The sequence below is a fragment of the Triturus cristatus genome, chromosome 2_1, assembly GCF_964204655.1.
Source record: "Triturus cristatus chromosome 2_1, aTriCri1.1, whole genome shotgun sequence".
NCBI classification, from domain to species: Eukaryota; Metazoa; Chordata; class Amphibia; order Caudata; family Salamandridae; genus Triturus; species Triturus cristatus.
The window spans coordinates 1,086,701,658-1,086,720,758 of NC_140581.1; the positions used below are offsets into that span (position 1 = coordinate 1,086,701,658).

The following is a 19,101-nucleotide window of genomic DNA, read 5'->3' on the forward strand; positions in this document are numbered from 1 at the left end:
TGCTATTTTATTTTCTTACAGAAAAAAGATTTAAAGCAGCCTCAGTGGCTTGGTGAAGTGAATATTAATAAGCTAGGGCCAACATGTCCCTTTCAAAATTGCTCCTGTTGATTCTTATGCACCAGGTGAAGTTCAGAATAGTCAAGTGATGTGGTTTATTGCCTAAGCTGAGGACTTTGGACCTGCAGCGCTGGGTTTGAAATCAGTCTCCAGTCTTGAATCATGACTGACAATCCTGTGAATTTGAGAAAATCTTCCCTTGTCTAAAATGTGAAACACATTTTTTATTCAATGGTCTAAATTCCCCACTTCGACACACAACTTGTATCCCTTTTAACTCCCCTCCTGCAACTCTCCCACAATGTAAATTTCTCCGTCGCTCACAAATACTATGGCTAACCTACTTCATGAAGGCAGTACTAGCACCTGCTAAAGAATCAAGGGTTGAAAATACAATGAGCTAAACAAATTCAAGGCAATATATTGTAAATATTTAATCATTTCTAGCACAAGTTCTGAAGATGAATTGCTGGTGTGGCTGGTGAAATACCAACTCGGTGGCAACCCCATCTCAAAGCCAGTAAGGGCAAAATAGATAAATGAGTTAAGCTGAATCAGAGTCACCCATTATCTATCCTGATTGCCACATCTGCCAATAAAATTTCTCAAAAACAATCAGAGCTGAATGTGAAAGACTTAAGCTTAGAATTACTATCAATAAACTGGGCACTTTTTGTCAAAGTTTGCTTATATATTAACCTAACATTGGCAGGATGACCAAACAGCAATTTCCACTTTCCAACCAAAAGAATATGTAAAGCAACTATTCTGTAGACTGGTTTTACCTCTATTTCCAGAATCTGACATTCCAACAGGTTACAGTCACCCTTGCTATTTGATATTTTACTGCACAGAAAAGTGGATTGTGAATGCTTGTTCAGAATGTTGTTTGAGTTCTGCTCCAATTAAATCTTTTCTCATCCTCCTAAGAATGTTCCCTAGGACGTCATCCCATTGACAAGGCACCTTGGAGAACCTTGAGTTTGTGTATTGTATGTATTGTAAGGATCTGAGTGAAAGGCAACCAATTTACACCCTACATGCTAATTGATGCTAGTCTAGTCTAGGACCACTCCCAAGACATGGAAGTCTATTTGGATCCTAACGGGGAATCTATCTACACTATAGGTGGAGCATTCTAAGGGCCTCATTGTGGGAGTGGCTCAGTATTTGCGTATTTGGGGCAGTAATGCCAAACTCTTCCTCGGATAATCCACATTTATAGCACTGGCAAATCTGCTTCTTCAAAAGTATGCATTGGGCTCTAGTCCCAGGATTTAAAACTCTGATGGCGGAGTCCCTGACGGTAAAGTTGCTATCGACACCTCAGGCATATATTATGCCTTGCTTCTTACTCATGAATATTCCATGTGCCCGTCTATACAATTGAGCCACACATCTTCAAACTGAACAATGTAACTCTATGGCATAAACACAGATTTCGCCCAAAATGTAAGTAAATGGTTTTCTGGTAGTTGAAAAACCTCAACATTTTTCTCACTTCTGCAAATTTGCTTTAAACCGATTATGGCCATTTGGCACAGATAGCACTTACTTGACTAGATGGCAATATACGCTGCAAGCTTTAATGATCTAGATGCTATCTTTCAATGCATATGTTCATTGAACATCCAAATAATTCTAAAAACAATAAAAAAACTAAAGCTAGCCACCAAGTTTCAAAGCTATCTATGATTCGTTGATATGTAAATCTAGTAGACCTGTAAAGAAGCCACTCAAAATTGTACAGCCATCATCATACAAGTTAATTCTGTTATTTGTTCCTTCAATCATTCGCACTTGATGATTTAGGATCGCCGCGAAGCATTCACATCACACATGTGGAGAGAAACACTTACCAAGAATATGAGGCGAAACCTCGTCTTCTTGGATAAACACATGTCTAGCACCAGGGGGGATATCAAACATCTTAAGGTACCCTTTGCATGTGAAGTGTTCAGCAGAGGAAGCAAGAAAGAAAACAAAAAGTAACAGCTACGGTTAGTAGAGCGCTACATCATGACAATCCTAATTGCAGAGGTGGGCATCCATATCCTACAAGCAATATGATAAGTGAGATCTGAATGGCGCATAGGTTCATCACAAGAATAAGGATGATACCTCCTGCCTCCACTACATACACAAAACGTCTGATAGCAACAAACCTATTGTCCATTCAACTTGTTATTTAGAGTTGAAGCTAAAGCAACTAGCAATACCAAGAAGAAGTTCATGTTTCCCATGGATATTATAATATGTTTTTTCTCAATGACTTGTTGTACCCGCTCTCTGCTACTGTACACGGAACAAACTGAGTCTGCCATTCGGCATAGAATATGGTAAACTTTTATTTTGTTATTGCACAATTTCCACAGTACACCTCAGTGGATAACAGAGCACAGAGAATGTGTCACAGTATATCAATTAGCACTATTTGTTTAAGAACAACACCGTTTGCCTTGCTCTTTTTAAGATGGAGGCATCATTTTATGAAGTCACAAGTGGTCCATAATCGTAGGACATATGTTTTTGAGGGAAAGTGAATATTTTGCAGTCCAATATCTATTGGAGAAAATATTATGAAAACTTAGAATTTTAGCCAAGTTAAAATCACAGGTAGTAAGGCTGATAAAATGACTGTATTCTGCAAACCTATCATGCAAGCTTTAGAGCATTGCTGAACTATAAAATTGTTTTTCAAGTAACAGGTTTTGTCTGCGTATATAGATGTAGAAAACTGCAACGAATAAAGGACAGACACTTCCAGTGTGTCACACAACATTCCAGCACCTCCAGCAAAAACTATTCAATTCGGAATTACTGCATTATAAAGGGCATCATCAAGGCCAAAAGGGAAAACACAGCTGACAAATATAATTATATGCAGAGTACTGAGACGTCTGAAACATTAAATGTAGCTTTCTAGAACTATGTAGAGATTGGGTGACCTATAAAATGTTTGCAAAGTAGGGGTTTCCGGAATGTTGAATATGTTTGACACCATGATACAGTTACTGGAGTATGTGACTTGATAGGTGTTGTCCCTCATTTGATGCAGTTGTCGGCAATGTGTTGCAGGGATTGAGAATGATTTTATACAACACTTCCCTTGGCAATTGACAAAATTTGAAAGGTCTGGCTGTTTCATCCCACTCAGCTCAGGTATGATGAGCCTTGCCATCCAATCAATCTGAAGGATATCCAATGAGAAAAGCATGAACCTCTAACACTGTTATTGCAGTGCCTGCGGGTTAAGAGTCAGAGATACGCACAGTCCTGAGACACTAGCCGCTCTAAGACCTTTCTGGATGCCCAGCCTACTGCAATCCTTCAATGACTTACCCATGACATTCCTAGACTCCCTGGTCTCGGAAAGAGAAACGTTGCGAGCTCCTTTAGGCAACGAGAAGGCGCCTCTTGTCTTCCCTTAAACAGAACGTTTTCAGTTAGTGGTCGGGGAACTGAGTCTTGCGACTTTATTGACTACTTTTCAAGTTGTGCGCATTTTATCGATTTTACATCTAAATTAGGCTTGGTTACATGTATATACTGAAGATAAAATGCAGCCAGCATGCCTCAGTAAAAGACAGTAAATCATAATAGTCAATGAAAGTAAGACTAAGCTTTGAATGAAGAATCATGTAGGTGATTTTAAGGAGGATACTTGCAGATTTCATTTTCCAGCAACTTGAATTCTTTATGGCACCTCTTGCTTAAATGCTTTCCTGTTGGAAGAGGTTAATTAGTGTATGTACTGTATAAATATATATGTATATAAACATATATGCCAGCAGCACTTTAAAGCAGGTGATGTTAGATAAATGCTCAAATATGAATTGAAATATGTAAGATTGGGGTTTTGGGAGTAGAAATGGGATGGGAAGTAGGAGGGATGGGGTTGTTGGTGTACTTTTGTGGTATCGTCTCAACGTTATTCATACAATTTACTTACAATAGTTATATTGTTGCACTTTTAAACTCTGCAGGTGATTTGATGGTGAGGTTTCCCATAAGGAAGCATCATACAACTATAATCAATCAATCACTAATTATTTTGTCAAATGCTTCTAAACTAGGAGTAGTGAGGTGGCTCCAAGTTGCTGTTTTGCACATGATGGTGGTAGTGGGGGTGTGGTATTTTGTGTTTATTTATCTTATGTTTTTTACAATTTTATTCTGGCTACCGCGTTAAAGCAAGAGTTAGTAGAAACAGTCCACAACTTACAGTTTGCATATATGCAACAGCGCTTATTTCACACACACATTTTGAAATACAGTACCATTTGAAATAGTATTGCATAAAAAGTATAAAGAGACTCTATATTAGGTAACAACACGCATTCCAATAATGGCTGATATCATGCTTTCCAAACACCGCCTAACAATAACCATATGGAAGCACAAGCTCCCGCTAAAGTAAGGTGAAGAAGATGACATGAAACATTTTCATAAAACTACCAAATCAGATGTCTTGCATGCCATGCATCACAACTATGTATATGATTGCTCATGTAAGTGTACTCCAACATGGTCAGTGTCCATGGACTGCACAATGGAAATTTAGTGTGGACCGTACAGTGTAAAGATTGGAAGGGTAGTTCATAGTCCTACTAAGTGCCTCCCAGTGTCCATGATATGCCCCTAATAGATACAAAAGGGGACATGGATGCTGTAAAAATAAGATCCTGGATTATGCAACAGGTTTTCTGTGTAGCCCAGTATTTGTCTTGTGGTTGAGAAGAATCAGTGTGGCTGTCTGGGCTCCTGAGGGCAGCCATGTTGTAGATTCTGTGCTACAGTTTATCGAGTCGATAGATCACTCTGCTTGCCACTGTACTAAATGTAGGAACTGAACAAGTCTTTTATTTTTAAGCAAAAGGGCAACATCAAGCCCCTCATAGTTAGTTTCATTATAAGTAATAATATGCATTAATGGATGAAACACAAACTGTCAGGGCTATAGAGAATATATCAAAGGAAAAATATCATGATCTGATACTGTTTAGAGCAGCACAATGGTGGATCTCCATTTATCTAAGTTTTTCTATGAAGTCATATTCCTCCAGTGCATTGTTGCCCTCCACATAGTGCAACAAAGGAGACACTTCTTATATCAAACGATTTTGGTAGGAGTAACCAACCTTTTTAAGTAATGCCCAAAACCTAAAACTGAGTGTCAATCATAGCCACTGTTGATATCCAGAACTTGAATTTAAGTCTTAAAATAAATATTAAATGCTTACAAATTGTCCCATGTGTTGATCATATACAGTATTCGCAGCAAAAATTAAATGTGCCCACTCTAATGAACAAATATGCATCTGAACACACAAAAAACATTTTCTTACCAGGTTTCTTAGGAGTTCTTGTAAATGTTCCCTTTACAGTTCGACAGTGGGAGTTATCTCCTCCACAGACTCCACATTTATCTTCCACTTTGTTGGAACCAATTTCTTTGTCACAACCCACTTTCTGCAGAGATATGTAAGATAGGTAGTTAATGCTACATTTTAAAATACTGTAGTGGAATCATTGCAGGAGCAAAGGTATGCTGTAAACTATAAATGAGTTGGCCAAAGTTCACTACTTTGATGACTATTTCATTGTAATCTTTTATGTGAATTAGTTACAGTATTTTGTTTTCAGAGGTGGGTAGGGTGCTCTACAGAGGAGAATGTGGCAATATATCACTGGGCTTAAGGAAGCTAATGGGTCTGGGTTGTTATCAGTGGATATCAAAAGATGCTCAGAGTCCAACTACATGATAAAGGTCACTCAAGTCTACCTACAATGAACTTTTGGTATCCAACAACTGGCAAATATGAAACATAAAGATTATTCATGATCAAAAGTCTTCCACTTTCTGTCACCATTCTGTGGATTACAAGTGGGGCAATTTCTGGATTTCTATTTTCCTAAACCAATGTCTTTCTAGCATCAGTTCAGGGAACGCTATATATATAAAAGGAACTATATAAGGAATATATAAAATATTAAAGGAACATTTCAAAAAATTAGAGAAGTTAATGCGCACCGAGCAAGCTAAATGGTGGGAACATCGTTCACTGTCTAGATATTTGGAAGTAGGACGGATTCCCAGAGGCTTGCGCATTATGTTAGTTCCTAGTTATGAACAACCTGACCCCAACATGTTAAACGAATGGGCGGAAAGTAGCCTTGAGTCATCGGGGAGACTTATGAGAATTCTAATTAAATATGCGGATAGTGAACGGATAACACTTCAAGCCAAAATTGAGGAGGTGAACGCAGAAATAGCTAAATTGGAAACATCAGAGCATGCCAAGAAACTCCGTGAAGAAATGCTTACTCGCCTAAAAAAAGAGGAGGAAATAATTAAAAAAAGAAAAGCGTTCAAGTTTCAGAGGGATAAAGCAGACTATCAAAATGGACAAATTTTCACCTTTGCTAAAAAGTTCGACTCCCTAAGAACGCCTAATAGATTTCCCCCCAAATCCACACAAGTCCGAGAGAAAGAAGCCCCAGAAGCCGCAACATCAGTATCGGATCTCAGCTCAGCAGTAGACAGCGAGTCAGATAATGAGCAACAGCGCTCAAGATTGGGGTTTCCTCGGCCCTCCTTGGCACAAGAGGTGGATTTTTTACGTCAAGATCGACGAGCAACACTACGCCCTCGCATGGCGGACACAACAAAGCAAAACGGGCAAATGCGAAACGGCGGGAGCGCCGAGTCAGAAGCAACAAACGTAAAGCAAAACAGCAACAAGAAAGTGGCATTCAGGCAAAACAAGAGATGGAACCGCAAATAAATAAAACAAAGAGCAACCCTCAAACAGTTATCAACCTCACAACAACACCACTAAGCAAAACAGAAATTGATACTTTATCACTGGGTTTAACTTTTTGTGCGGCAAGTGACTTTAACTACACTCAAACACGGATTGATATATATAAGTTTACCAGGAAAATGAAGCTGCAAAAATACTTTGCTCTTAACAAATATCAAAGAGACAAACAACTCACTCCGACAACACAAATAACATCAGATTTGAGTGCAAAAGACCTGGAAACATTACAAAATCTCTACGACCTGGCCGAAGTAGGCAATAGTGACAGCATTCAAAGTGGCATTACATTTAATATGTCGACGAGTACCAACTTCAAGGCCAAATCCACATTCACCCCCATGATGCTTCATGACAACATTGATATTTTTTCAGAGTTAATCACAATTGAACTCAAAAAACTTTACAGATCTATTGGTTACTCGAAACGAAAATACACGCACCAAAATCAATGTTACTTTCAACTTATTAAGAGGCTCCAATCCAATGGCAACATCATAGTGCGTCAGGCAGACAAAGGGGGAAACATCGTATTATGGTCAAGAGAACTATATCTGGAAGAGGCAATGAACCAGTTAAATGATCACAATTGCTATAAGAGAAGTGAGGTTGGCAAGGTGAAACAGATGTGGTGCAACTTTTATTTAAAATTGACAGCCTGGAGAAGTGCGGGTCTAATAAGTGTGGATGAACTTAAATTCCTTAAAAATGACCATCCTGCCATACCGGCCATATACTTCATCCCCAAAATACATAAGAACTTTGAAAAACCACCAGGCAGACCCATAATATCTGCGAGGAACAGCATCACTGAGAACACATCCAGATATGTAGACTACTTTCTACAAGATCATGTAAAGCAGTTGCCATCATATATCCGTGACACCAGCGATTTCCTGCAGAAGATTAAAGATATTATGTGGAATCCAGACTACCTATTGATGACACTGGACGTCACGAGTCTATATACCAGCATTCACCATCATGATGGTACCAGGGCAGTTGAACATTTCCTTGGCACAAAATCAATTCACATGAGTGAACATAACAAAATGCTGGTAACCATGATTGATACCTGCCTGAACAACAATTTCTTTATGTTCCAAAATCAGGTATACCAACAGGTCAGGGGTGTTGCAATGGGGGCTTGCTTCTCTCCCAGCTACGCCTGTTTACACATGGGACTGTGGGAGGAGCAAGTCCTCAGAGCAACATACTCTGAACTATTGAACACGCATGTAGTCTGTTGGTATCGATTTATCGATGATTTATTCATAATTTGGAGGGGCTCTGAAATACAGGCCAGGAACTTTACAGATCAGATAAATGTCAATTCTTTAAATCTTAATTTCACAGTCAATATCAGTAAGGAAACTATCACTTTTCTAGATGTGGAGATATATATTTGGGAAAATCAGATCCAAACCAGACTGTATAGAAAACCCACAGCAGGCAACTCTGTACTCCACGCCTCCAGCCACCACCCGGGTCACCTGATACGCAGCATTCCCTATGGGGAAATGCTGCGCATCAGACGAATTTGTAGCAAGCATGAGGAATGTCTCAAGGCGCAGCAAGAAAGCAGACAGAGATTTCTGGCCAGGGGCTACTGTGCAAAGGTAATTGATCAGGCCATCAGGAGAGCCAACCTTATGTCTAGAACTGACGCCTTGAAAAACAAACAAACTACCCCCATTCCTATCGACAATGTATCTACAGAACCAACTAGGCTGATATTGACTTACAATAGACAACACTGTACCATCCGTAAGATAATCCGCAAAAATTGGAACCTCATTTGTAATGACCCAGTGATAGGGAAACAGACAGCACCTACTCCTAACATCACCTTCAGAAAAGCCCGTTCTATGTCAAGTGACTTGGTTAAAAGTAGCCCTGAAATTATCTCTAACAGAAATTGGCTCAATTCTAGAAAGGGATTCTTTCGCTGTACAAATTGCAAAGCGTGCAAACACGGTGTCAGCACAACCACATACAAATCCCCTTTTCACATGGAAGAAAGAAGGATAAGTAAATTCTTAACATGCAAAACAGAGTTCGCTGTCTATGTGCTGGGGTGTCCTTGTGGCCTGCAATATGTTGGTAGTACCAAGTTGCAGGTCCACAAGAGGATACTCCAGCACATTAGAGCTATCACCAACAGTGACCCCACTTATCCAGTTGCGAGACACTTCAAAGAATGCCACAACAATAACATTGAACTTTTGAAGTATTTCGCAATAGATCATGTATTGCCACTCAGACGAGGAGGCAACCGCGAAGCACTACTACGTAAACTTGAAACCCGATTCATTCTAGAATTAGATACCAAGTCACCTAACGGGTTGAATGCTAATGAGGATTTATACACGTGCCTATGATACCATTATCATGGAAATGTTACTGTAACTTAGCCTGCTATGAATGTCCTATGACAAAATGACAAATGAGATATTGCATTAAGCATATCTTTTAACAAAAATCTCTTCCTCCTTTCTTTTAACAATCACAGCAACATATTTAGTTTTACGTACATTTTAGACACTGGGTAGCACTCTTTTATGCAACATAGGCACTTTAGTTTAGTTTTATTGAAACAGTTTGATTCAACTATGTTTACACCTGTTTAGACCAAAGCACTAGCACTTTATATCATTCGTGAAAATTTTGTGAAGGATTTGTGTATATTATTGAACGACTATTATACCTGGATTTTAACCAAAGTATAAACAGAGATGACTAATGTTTTAGAATCTACCCATCGGGGTTTTATTCTTTTATCTTATTTTTTATATAAATAGGATTGCACATGTTACTATGTTATTTATATATATATTTATGTACTTATTTAAATGATTAGATGTGTAAATATGTGTATTTATACTTGTATTTATTGATATTTATTTATTTATTTATATGTATTGTATATGTGATATGTGTAAATTGAACTATGGTCATTCTCAACGTAGGTGAATTTTATTCACCCCCCATATCTATACACAAAGCCATTATGAGTATTTCACGTCACCAATTATTATGATGACTAATAATACTTGATTTGATTCAATGCTTGGTCTAAAAGTTTGGCATTATGTCATAAGTGAATAGCGATTCATTACCGTTTCTTTCATTGTTTCTATGTCTATGATGACTCAATCACTGTGTACCACGTGACTATACACTAGCACTTTGAAACTGTGAATGTCGTCCTCGCATGTCATGTGATCAAGGCCTCTTTGCAGGCCGAAACGCGTAATGGCGGCAGTGCTGGGTGATATGAAATAAAAACTTCTGCACTGATTTTGGGTCTGTGTTCGTCTTTCCGAGGAGACGTGGAAGTTGGAGACGAATCTTGTTATATATATATATATATATATATATATATATATATATATATTACCTACTGGCGGTCGCCAGTAGGTAGTTATAGTTAGGACCACGTTTCCATAGGAAAACCTCAACATTCTATTTTGAATAACTTTGGCGCCGGTCGACGAATCCTCGCGAATTTCTCAAAATAGGTGGGGCGCTACGCTCCGCTCCTACCCTGAAAGTCTCGGGGGGATTCGTCAAGCGGGGGCTGAGATAAAAGGGGGGTCCCAAAACGCGTTTTTCCCATGCATTTTTCCATAGGACCTTTAGAACGAGCTACAGCCCGAACGGCTGAACAGAATTACTAGAAATTTGGCAGAGAGGTAGTCCCTAGGTCAAGGAAGTGCCTTTTGTAGGTTTGGTGTAAATCTGTTCAGTAGATTCTGAGAAAATAGCCTTTAAATCAATATATATATCTGAGCCCGCTTACGGTACGCTTACCGTACGCTTACCGTACGCTTACCGTAAGCTTACGGTGGCGTGCGCGAGCGCGATTCTGATTGGCTCTTAGATCTTAGTAAACATTCGAATCGGCCGAAACCAGGAAGCGGCGTCCGCCATTTTGTCTCTCGCACTGAGTGTTGTTTATCAAACATGATGGCCAAAAACATGTTACGGGGCTGTTTTGACAACTCCCTCCCACATAGTCATGTTGAGGGAGTCCCCAAACATCCCCCAAGAGCAAAAACGGTTTTATTTTTTTTTCGGCAATTTCGCGGGGTACGCTTACCGTACGCTTACCGTACGCTTACCGTAAGCTTACCGTACGCTTACGGTAAAAAAATAAAAATAAAAAAAACACTATCCACACTTACCCCACCCCCTGTGCTTTTGGTGGCCGCAGGCCACCAAATGTACAGGGCTTATTAAAGTTGATAAAAACCGTGCACGGAACGAACTGCGTTAAGTGGGCGCGCACGCCACAAATGGCGTAAAGTAACTTAGCATTTAAAAAACCGTACAAATTGACTGAAAAAACCATAGGTTTCACACACGTTATAGTTAGGAAATAGCATTTAAAAAACCTTGCTAATTCACTGAAAAAAACATAGGTTTCACACATGTTATAGTTAGCTGGACATTTTACTGATAAAAAACCAATGAAATTCCCCCGTTATAGTTACTGTAGGCAACTATAACTCACGCGACCGTAATCCTCTGCTGATGACATATGTGTCTTTATGAAAAAAAAATATTTGTAATATATGTATAGCTAAAATTTAATGGAAGAAGATATGGGCAAATAAGTGTCTAAATACAGTATTAGCATCAGCAGAGGATTGCGGTCGCGTGAGTTATAGTTGCCTACAGTAACTATAACGGGGGAATTTCATTGGTTTTTTATCAGTAAAATGTCCAGCTAACTATAACATGTGTGAAACCTATGGTTTTTTCAGTGAATATATATATAGATATATATATAGATATAGATATATGCTAAAATGGAAAATGGGTGAAGCTCATTTAGAGGCTGAAAGTTATTATTTTAAAACACACCTTGAAATTATGAAAGTTGGCTTTTACTGTCTGATTGGCCGAAGTTGAAAGTTACAAAGGACTGGCCTCAAAACTGATATGTTATTTTGCTTATACATAAGACTTAGATAACTGAACGTGTCTCTGCACCTCAAGTGCATGGATGCAGAGGACACGCAAAGAGCTATTTGCATCAAAACAAGAATGAATTCTTCAATTCTAGACCACATAATCTATTTGATACTTAAATCACAGCATCATTAATCACGTTCTTGTTTTCAAGCTGAGCCAACTCTTCAGTGTTTCCACATTCTCCTGCTCTTGGCAGAAGGAAGGCTCTTAACAGCAATCTGGTAAGGGTCAGAGGAAAAAGCAGAGACCTGGGACATCTTGGATCCAGAGTAATAAAGCCTTAGCAACCACAAAATGGAAAGTAAACGCAATGTGAGGGGGAGTGTACTTGTAGCTGGTGATGATGCAGAATATAAAGTATAGAATATTGAGTGTCCACAAAATCCCAAACCATTGAGGACTAAAATATCAACAGGTAAGTAGTTATATTTACGTAGCTTGTTGATATATGTATCAATCAATCAGGGAATTGTGAAGTGCGCTACTCACCAGTGAGGGTCTCAAGGCGCTTGGGGGAGAGGTGGGTGCAGCTCCTAGTCAGACGAAGAGCCAAGTCTTGAGGCTCCTACTGAAGGTGTGCGGATTGGGGGACCGTCTGATGTTGATCGGGAGCTTGTTCCAGGCCTTTGCCACGATGTAGGAGAAGGCTCTTCCACCCGCTCTGGTTCTGCAATTGTGTGGGGTTTCTGAGAGGGCGAGATCGGCATAGCGGAGGTTTCTCTTGGGTGCGCGGAAGGAGACTCTTTCGCTGAGGTATTTGGGTCCAGTGTTGTGGAGGGATTTATAGGTGTGGGTGAGTAGCTTGAAGGTTACTCTCTTCTTGACGGGGAGCCAGTGGAGGTCTCGCAGGTGCTGGGTAATGCGTTCATGCCGTGGGATGCCGAGGACGAGTCTGGCCGCAGTGTTCTGGATAGTCTGGAGTTCATGTAGCAGGGATTTGTTGATTCTAGCGTAGAGGGCGTTTCTGTAGTCCAGTCTGCTTGTTATGAGTGCGTGGGTGATGGTCTTTCTGGATTCGGGGGATCCATTTGAAGGTCTTGGAAGGATGTGGAGGGTGCTGAAACAAGTGGAGGCGACTGCATTGATCTGGCGGGTCATGGTGAGGGAGGAGTCGAGTATGATGCTGAGGTTACGGGCGTGGTCCGTGAGGATGGGGAGGTTGCTGAGGGCGGTGGGCCACCAGGTGTTGTCCCAAGCTGATGGGGTGGGTCCGAGGACAAAGACTTCTGTCTTCTCCGAGTTGAGTTCCAGACAGCTGCGGCTCATCCAGGATGTGATGTCTTTCATTCCTTCCTGGAAACTGAGTCTGATGGCGTTGGGTTCCTTCATGAGGGAGAGGATAAGCTGGGTGTCATCCGCATAGGATACTATGCTGACGATGGCGGCGAGGGGGGCCATGTAGATGTTGAAGAGCGTGGAACTGAGCGACGATCCTTGGGGTACTGCGCAGTTGATCTCTGTGGGTTCAGAGAGGAAGGTCAGGAGTTTGATCCTTTGGGTTCTTCCGGCGAGGAAGAAGTGGAGCCAGTGAGGGTGATTCACTGTATGCCAGTGTCGTGGAGTCTGGCTGTGAGAATGCGGGGGGAGAAGGTGTTGAAGGCTGCGGGAGGTCTAGTAGGATGAGGGCCGTGGTGTGGCCTTAATCGAGGAGTGTGCAGATGTTGTCTGAGGCGGTGAGGAGGGCGGTCTCGGTGCTGTGGTTGCTGCGGAATCCAGAATGGAAAGGGTTGAAGATGGCGTTCTCTTCGATGAAGTTTGTCAGCTGGGCATTGACGATCTTCTCAGTGACTTTGACCACGAAGGGAAGGAGAGAGATGGGTTGGTAGTTTTTCAGGTCCGTAGGGTCTGCAGAGGGTTTTTAGAGAAGGGGCTTGACTTCTGCGCATTTCCAGTCATCAGGGAATGTGCCGGATTCCAAGGTGGCTTTGATGCGGCATCGTAGCTTGGGTGCTAGGGTGGCGGCAGCTCTATGGAAGATGTGCGGCAGGGATCCATAGGGGCTCCTGAGTGAGTGCTCTTCATGGTCGTGGTGATATCTTCAGTGGTGACCGGGGTCCAGGCGGTGATGGTAGGCTGGCTGTTGTTGCTGGAGGAAGGAGTGGTTTCTGGAGTCTGTTCGCTGAAGTTGTCGTAGAGGGCCTTGATTTTCAGATGGAAGTAGGAGCCGAGCTTGTTGCAGGGGTCCTGGGAGAGTGTGACATGCGTGGCTTCACTGGGGGTTTGGTGAATTCCTGGATGATGCTGAAGAGTCCTTTAAGTAGCTGGATTCGGCGAGGATTTTGTTCCGGATGAAGTTCCTTTTGGTGGATCTGATGAGTTGGTAGTATATAAATATATATAGAAAATTACAAATTAAAAAACAAATGAAAATTAAAATAAACTATATCAGAAGCGTTTCTGCTTGAAAAGCTTTCTCACGACCAGGTCGTGAGAAAGGATTTTCGAGCCAAAACGCGTCTGGCGCTTGGTTTTTGGATCTGCCGTACTGAATAAGTAAGGATTACAACACTTCAAGGAGTGTTGTTCTGGTTCTAACCTAACGGACGCGTTTCTGACATATATTTATAAGGATAAGGGTAGCATAAGCCACATGTTTTAAACGCATATGGTTTTATGGCAGTGCACATTAGTGTAAATATTCTGCACTGACTACGAAAGTTAGGCAAATAAGGCATCCAATTTTGTCATCAATGTGCAGAGTAAACAATATATGTATTCATGATACTGTTTAGCAAATCACTTGCTCGTGTATTTTTTTCAAGTTTGAGGGTGGAGTGAGCAGGTAGACTTAAGTGTGTACCAATTCACTTTTATTTCAAGATTCTTGTAATTGTATATACAAACTATACGTGTCGAGCATTCATATAGTAGCCACAAAAGGAAATATTTTATCTTGTGATATGAATATTAAAGAACTCAAACAAACACAGGCATCACAGACTTGTGTGCAGGGAAGACTTAAGACCTGCGATCTGTTTTTCTATTATAATATCCTACCCTAGCAACAGCACAGATCTGCCATGCATTGGCAATGTGAAACGTGGCTTCCCATCAGTCCGCTGACCACTAATGGACACATCTTGCTGTTCATCGTATTTTTTGCTGGTGCATGGTGAGCAAACGATGATTACCCAAAAAAATACATATTTGCCTAGGGATTTGAAAATACTTAACCAAGACCAAATAAATAAATACAATTTCAATTCTTACTGCAGATGATCGGCTCATAACTATGTTCCCTTTGTAAGGATTAGTGTAAAAGCTGCAGAAGTTCATGGACTGGCGTTTGTTGTGCACTGGGGTCCGATGCCTGAGACTGAGGATTTTTGTGCTAAAATTCTACAAGCGACAGCAGAATTGAGAAACATTGCTGCACAAGTCCAAGTCATAATTAGGCGAGTCCCATACAGCAGGCTTAGAGGGGTAGAGTCATGTTCTGGTAGAAGGTCCAGGATGCACAAAGAACAAGCATTTGCAATGCAATAGGTCTCGCATTTACGCGAGTTTAAGCTATTGGCATTGTAAATGAGAATGCCTTTTATTTAAGTTTTAAAAATGAAAACAAAAATAAAAGGCATTGTTATTTGCAATGTGAATAGCTCAAACCCGCATAAATGCGAGACCTATTGCATTGCAAATGCTTGTTTTAATAGCATGCTCTGGGAGTATGTTTTTGGAAAACATAAAATGTTGGTGCGCGGCCTCTCAAAAGAGGGAAGCCTTGCACCAATCTTGTAGTACCTTCAGAGGGCCTGCAGGGACAGCAGTTCTTCTGAAGGTCTAGATAGCACTATGGTGATCTCTAGATATGATAGGCAGTAGCCCGTCAGGGTGGATGTAATGTCCTCTGTCACCCTTACAGACAGCGCCCACCCACCAATAAATCCGACCCAATGTCAGAGTAGTTTAGACAGCCCTGCCCTGAAATACTTCTGAAGCTATTTCTTGTTTTTGCTTCTTTAAGTGAAGATTTCAAATGGAAATAAATACTGGTGTTTGATGATTTACCGATTTTCTTTTGTCCTCCCTGGATATATTATAACCGACAATGTCGATACAATTGCAAATAGTTCACAGGAGTCAATTATTCCAATAAAGGCTAATATTACCCAGAGGAGTATTAAAGCCCGTCTCCAAGGCGACTACTTATCCGTGTGAGTTAACTTACAGCATGTCCTGGAAGCAGTGCTGAAAATGAGGGGATCCACCCGGATCCGGGATCCGGCAGCTATCACTGGGCCATATCAGGGACCCTCCCACCCCCCAGGGAAAAATGCAGACTGTCCTGGGCACATTCAGAAGCACAGCACTTTGTGTGCTTTGCAGTCAGTGCATCATCATTCAAAAGTTGGGTGGGGGTGTACTTCCTAATTTCAGTCCCCACTATACTCAATAGATGCCTCAATTAAAGGGTCTTCAGCACTCCTATTCGTCCCAGCTGGGGGCTAGGTGGAGGTTAACACTTGATGCTAGGACACAAAGACAAGGAGCTTGTCGCTTCACATGTACTCAAGATAAACTTTGATTTGGGGGCGGGTTTTGAGTTTTCTAACCTTGCTATGAAAGAGGGAAGTATGCACTGTAAGGAGATCAGATAAAACAATGATTTGGGGGCGGGGTTTGAGCTTTCTACAGTTTGTGTGAAATTATGCATGCACTGCAAGATCGTAAGATAACCATGTAAATGGCACTTCCTAACAATTCTTTGAAACTGCTTGGAGAATCCCTTTTTAGCCCTCTTGGAGCATCACAACATTGAGGAAACTCGCGGCCGCGAAAGCGATCGCGATAAAACATCAAAGCGGCCGCACTGAAAGTAATCGCGGTCAAAGTAATCGCGGTCAAGAGCGGCGCGCGCCCGCGCACATGCACTGTAGCTCTAGGCTGGCCTGGTTGCACTTTTTGGAGCCCTCTCAATAAGTCTCGCCAGACCAGTGCATGCGCTGGGTCAGGCGAGACCTAAAAAACATAGCACCAGGATGAGGAGAGCACAGTGCTCTCCTCTCCATCTGCGCAACAAAACAGAAGCTGGAAAAAGGGCAGAAAAATCTGCACCAAGACAGGTCCCTCATTCTGCAAGGATGGACCTCAGGCCAAGGTGATATGTCCCCAGGAGAGTAGGAGGTCACCTCTCCAGTGGGCCAGAAGAGGAGGGCAATTTTCAAAGGGACCAATCACTCCAAACGGGGAATATAAGGGCATCTCAACTCCTCAGACCAAGAATTTGTACCTTACCGGACTGGGGAGAGCATTTTGTGAAGTTGTACCTTTCCGGACCGTGGAGAGCATTTTGTGCCCTGCCACCCAACGCTGAAAAAATACTGAGACCGAGCATATTCTGGTATGCCAAGGCCGATAGAACAAAATCGCAGATACGAAAGCAGTAAAGACAACCTTATGGTATGAAATAAAGACCTCCAAGTCACAAATAATGGCCCAAAGAGTGCATCTTAGACTCAGGGGGACTTGGAATACCAGACAGCATGGCGATCCGCAGATGATACTGGGATCACTTCCTGAGGCAGAATCGGCATTACAGCCCAGGCTGACCACAGGCAGTCCACCACGGGCAAGAAGTCAGTTAGCAAGTTATACCAGGTAGCTGTGATGGAGGGGTCACCAAAGAAGGGCCCAAACATGGCTTCAAACGTAATTAAATTTGAAAGGATGCAAAGGCCAAGCAGGTGGAATTTTGGATGCGTGCGCTTGTACAGAATATTCAATTATGACTTTTGAAGATTTGAGCACTTTCTGCCTGCGAGCGACATAATATTTTGCATGCAAGTCAATACATTTGACGCCATGTTACTGTGAGTTAAGTAGGCTGTCCTAAAATCATATGCGAAAGACACATTACAAACAGTGCACGAGAGCAGCCATGATCTCAGGGACAAAATGGTACAAAGACATTTGCACACTGCGTCGCTATATGATGACCGGTGTCTGTGGATGTAGTACGGAATGCAAGAGGTTAAAGTTTTGCCAGTAGCCTACGAAAAATACCTCTTTTCTTCGTTACGTGCTACAACACACTACCCACCTGCAGAGATGTAAAAAAAGCCATGAGAGATACCTCCCACTGAGTGATGTACATCAAATGACGCACGAAGGAGAGAGATATTGCTTACCACGCACTCTCCCCGGACACAAATGCTGTAGGGGTCCTTGTAGGAACAGCGGGTGCCGTCGTGAGCCAGCTGCTTCATGTAGGCCACGTCCCCGGTTCCTTTTGACTGACAGTAGAGATGGCATCTTTTGTTGCCTGTGAGACAGAAGATGGAATGGGTGAGATTCAAATGTTCAGCAGAACTCTTGCGAAGAACAGAAACCTTTGCAGAAAGAACATGGAACATTTTAATATCTTATTCTGTGTATTCGTGCAGTAAATTATTTTCTTTTCATAGAAAAGTACCGGGCACATCAAAACAGGAAGTGCCTTAACATACACACATGGCCCATTTTCCGGCATACTGACTTTCCGACAAATCTGCTTTGAGGTTGTCAATTAATGGTACCCGGACTGTTATCTCTTTATTTCATATTAGTGAGCTCTGCAGAATATGAAAAGGAAAGGCCTGCCTCACTTAGGGGCATATTATCAAGGACGGCGTTAAAATTATCGCCGCTTTAGCGGCAGGAAACTGCCGCTAAAAGCGGCGATAATGGGCAGAGAATTCCAATAGAAGCCCATGTTCTGGTGTGAACATGGGCTTCTATTAGAATTCTCTGCGGCATATTATCAAGGCCATTATCGCCGTTTTAGCGGCAGTTTCCTGCCACTAAAGCGGCGATAATTTTAACTCCGTCCTTGATAATATACCCCTAACCACGTCGCCAGAGTGATTAATAAATCTCCCTCCCCCACACAATCACCCAGAAAAGACAGCGTCGTTTTAAGGACTTACGGAGCCTTGGGACAGACATATTTTGAGGCCCCCAGTTCGATAACAACTTTATGGGGCATGTTATCAAGGTCCGGCGTTAAAATTATCGCCGCTTTATCGGCAGAAAACTGCCGCTAAAGCGGCGATAATGGGCTTGATAATATGCGATGTGAATTTCCGTAGAAGCCCATGTTCCGGTGTCAACATGGGCTTCTATGGGAATTCACATTGAATATTATCAAGCCCATTATCGCCGCTTTAGCGGCAGTTTTCTGCCGCTAAACCGGCGATAATTTTAACGCCGGACCTTGATAATATGCCTCTAAATTTTATTACCCACTTTTGAGCTAATT

General features: G+C 41.7%; 1 protein-coding gene across 1 annotated transcript in view; it reads right to left on the bottom strand.

Moving 5' to 3' along the window:
• ADAMTS3 (ADAM metallopeptidase with thrombospondin type 1 motif 3) overlaps positions 1-19,101 on the bottom strand; it is a 558,188-nt gene that overhangs the window by 81,928 nt on the left and 457,159 nt on the right. Inside the window, exons 14-17 of the mRNA XM_085636296.1 lie at positions 17,993-18,126; positions 5,409-5,532; positions 3,403-3,486; positions 1,920-2,000 (exon numbers count right to left, since the gene is read on the bottom strand). Of these exons, the coding sequence (XP_085492422.1) occupies positions 1,920-2,000; positions 3,403-3,486; positions 5,409-5,532; positions 17,993-18,126 (423 nt within the window). The remainder of the gene's footprint in view (positions 1-1,919; positions 2,001-3,402; positions 3,487-5,408; positions 5,533-17,992; positions 18,127-19,101) is intronic.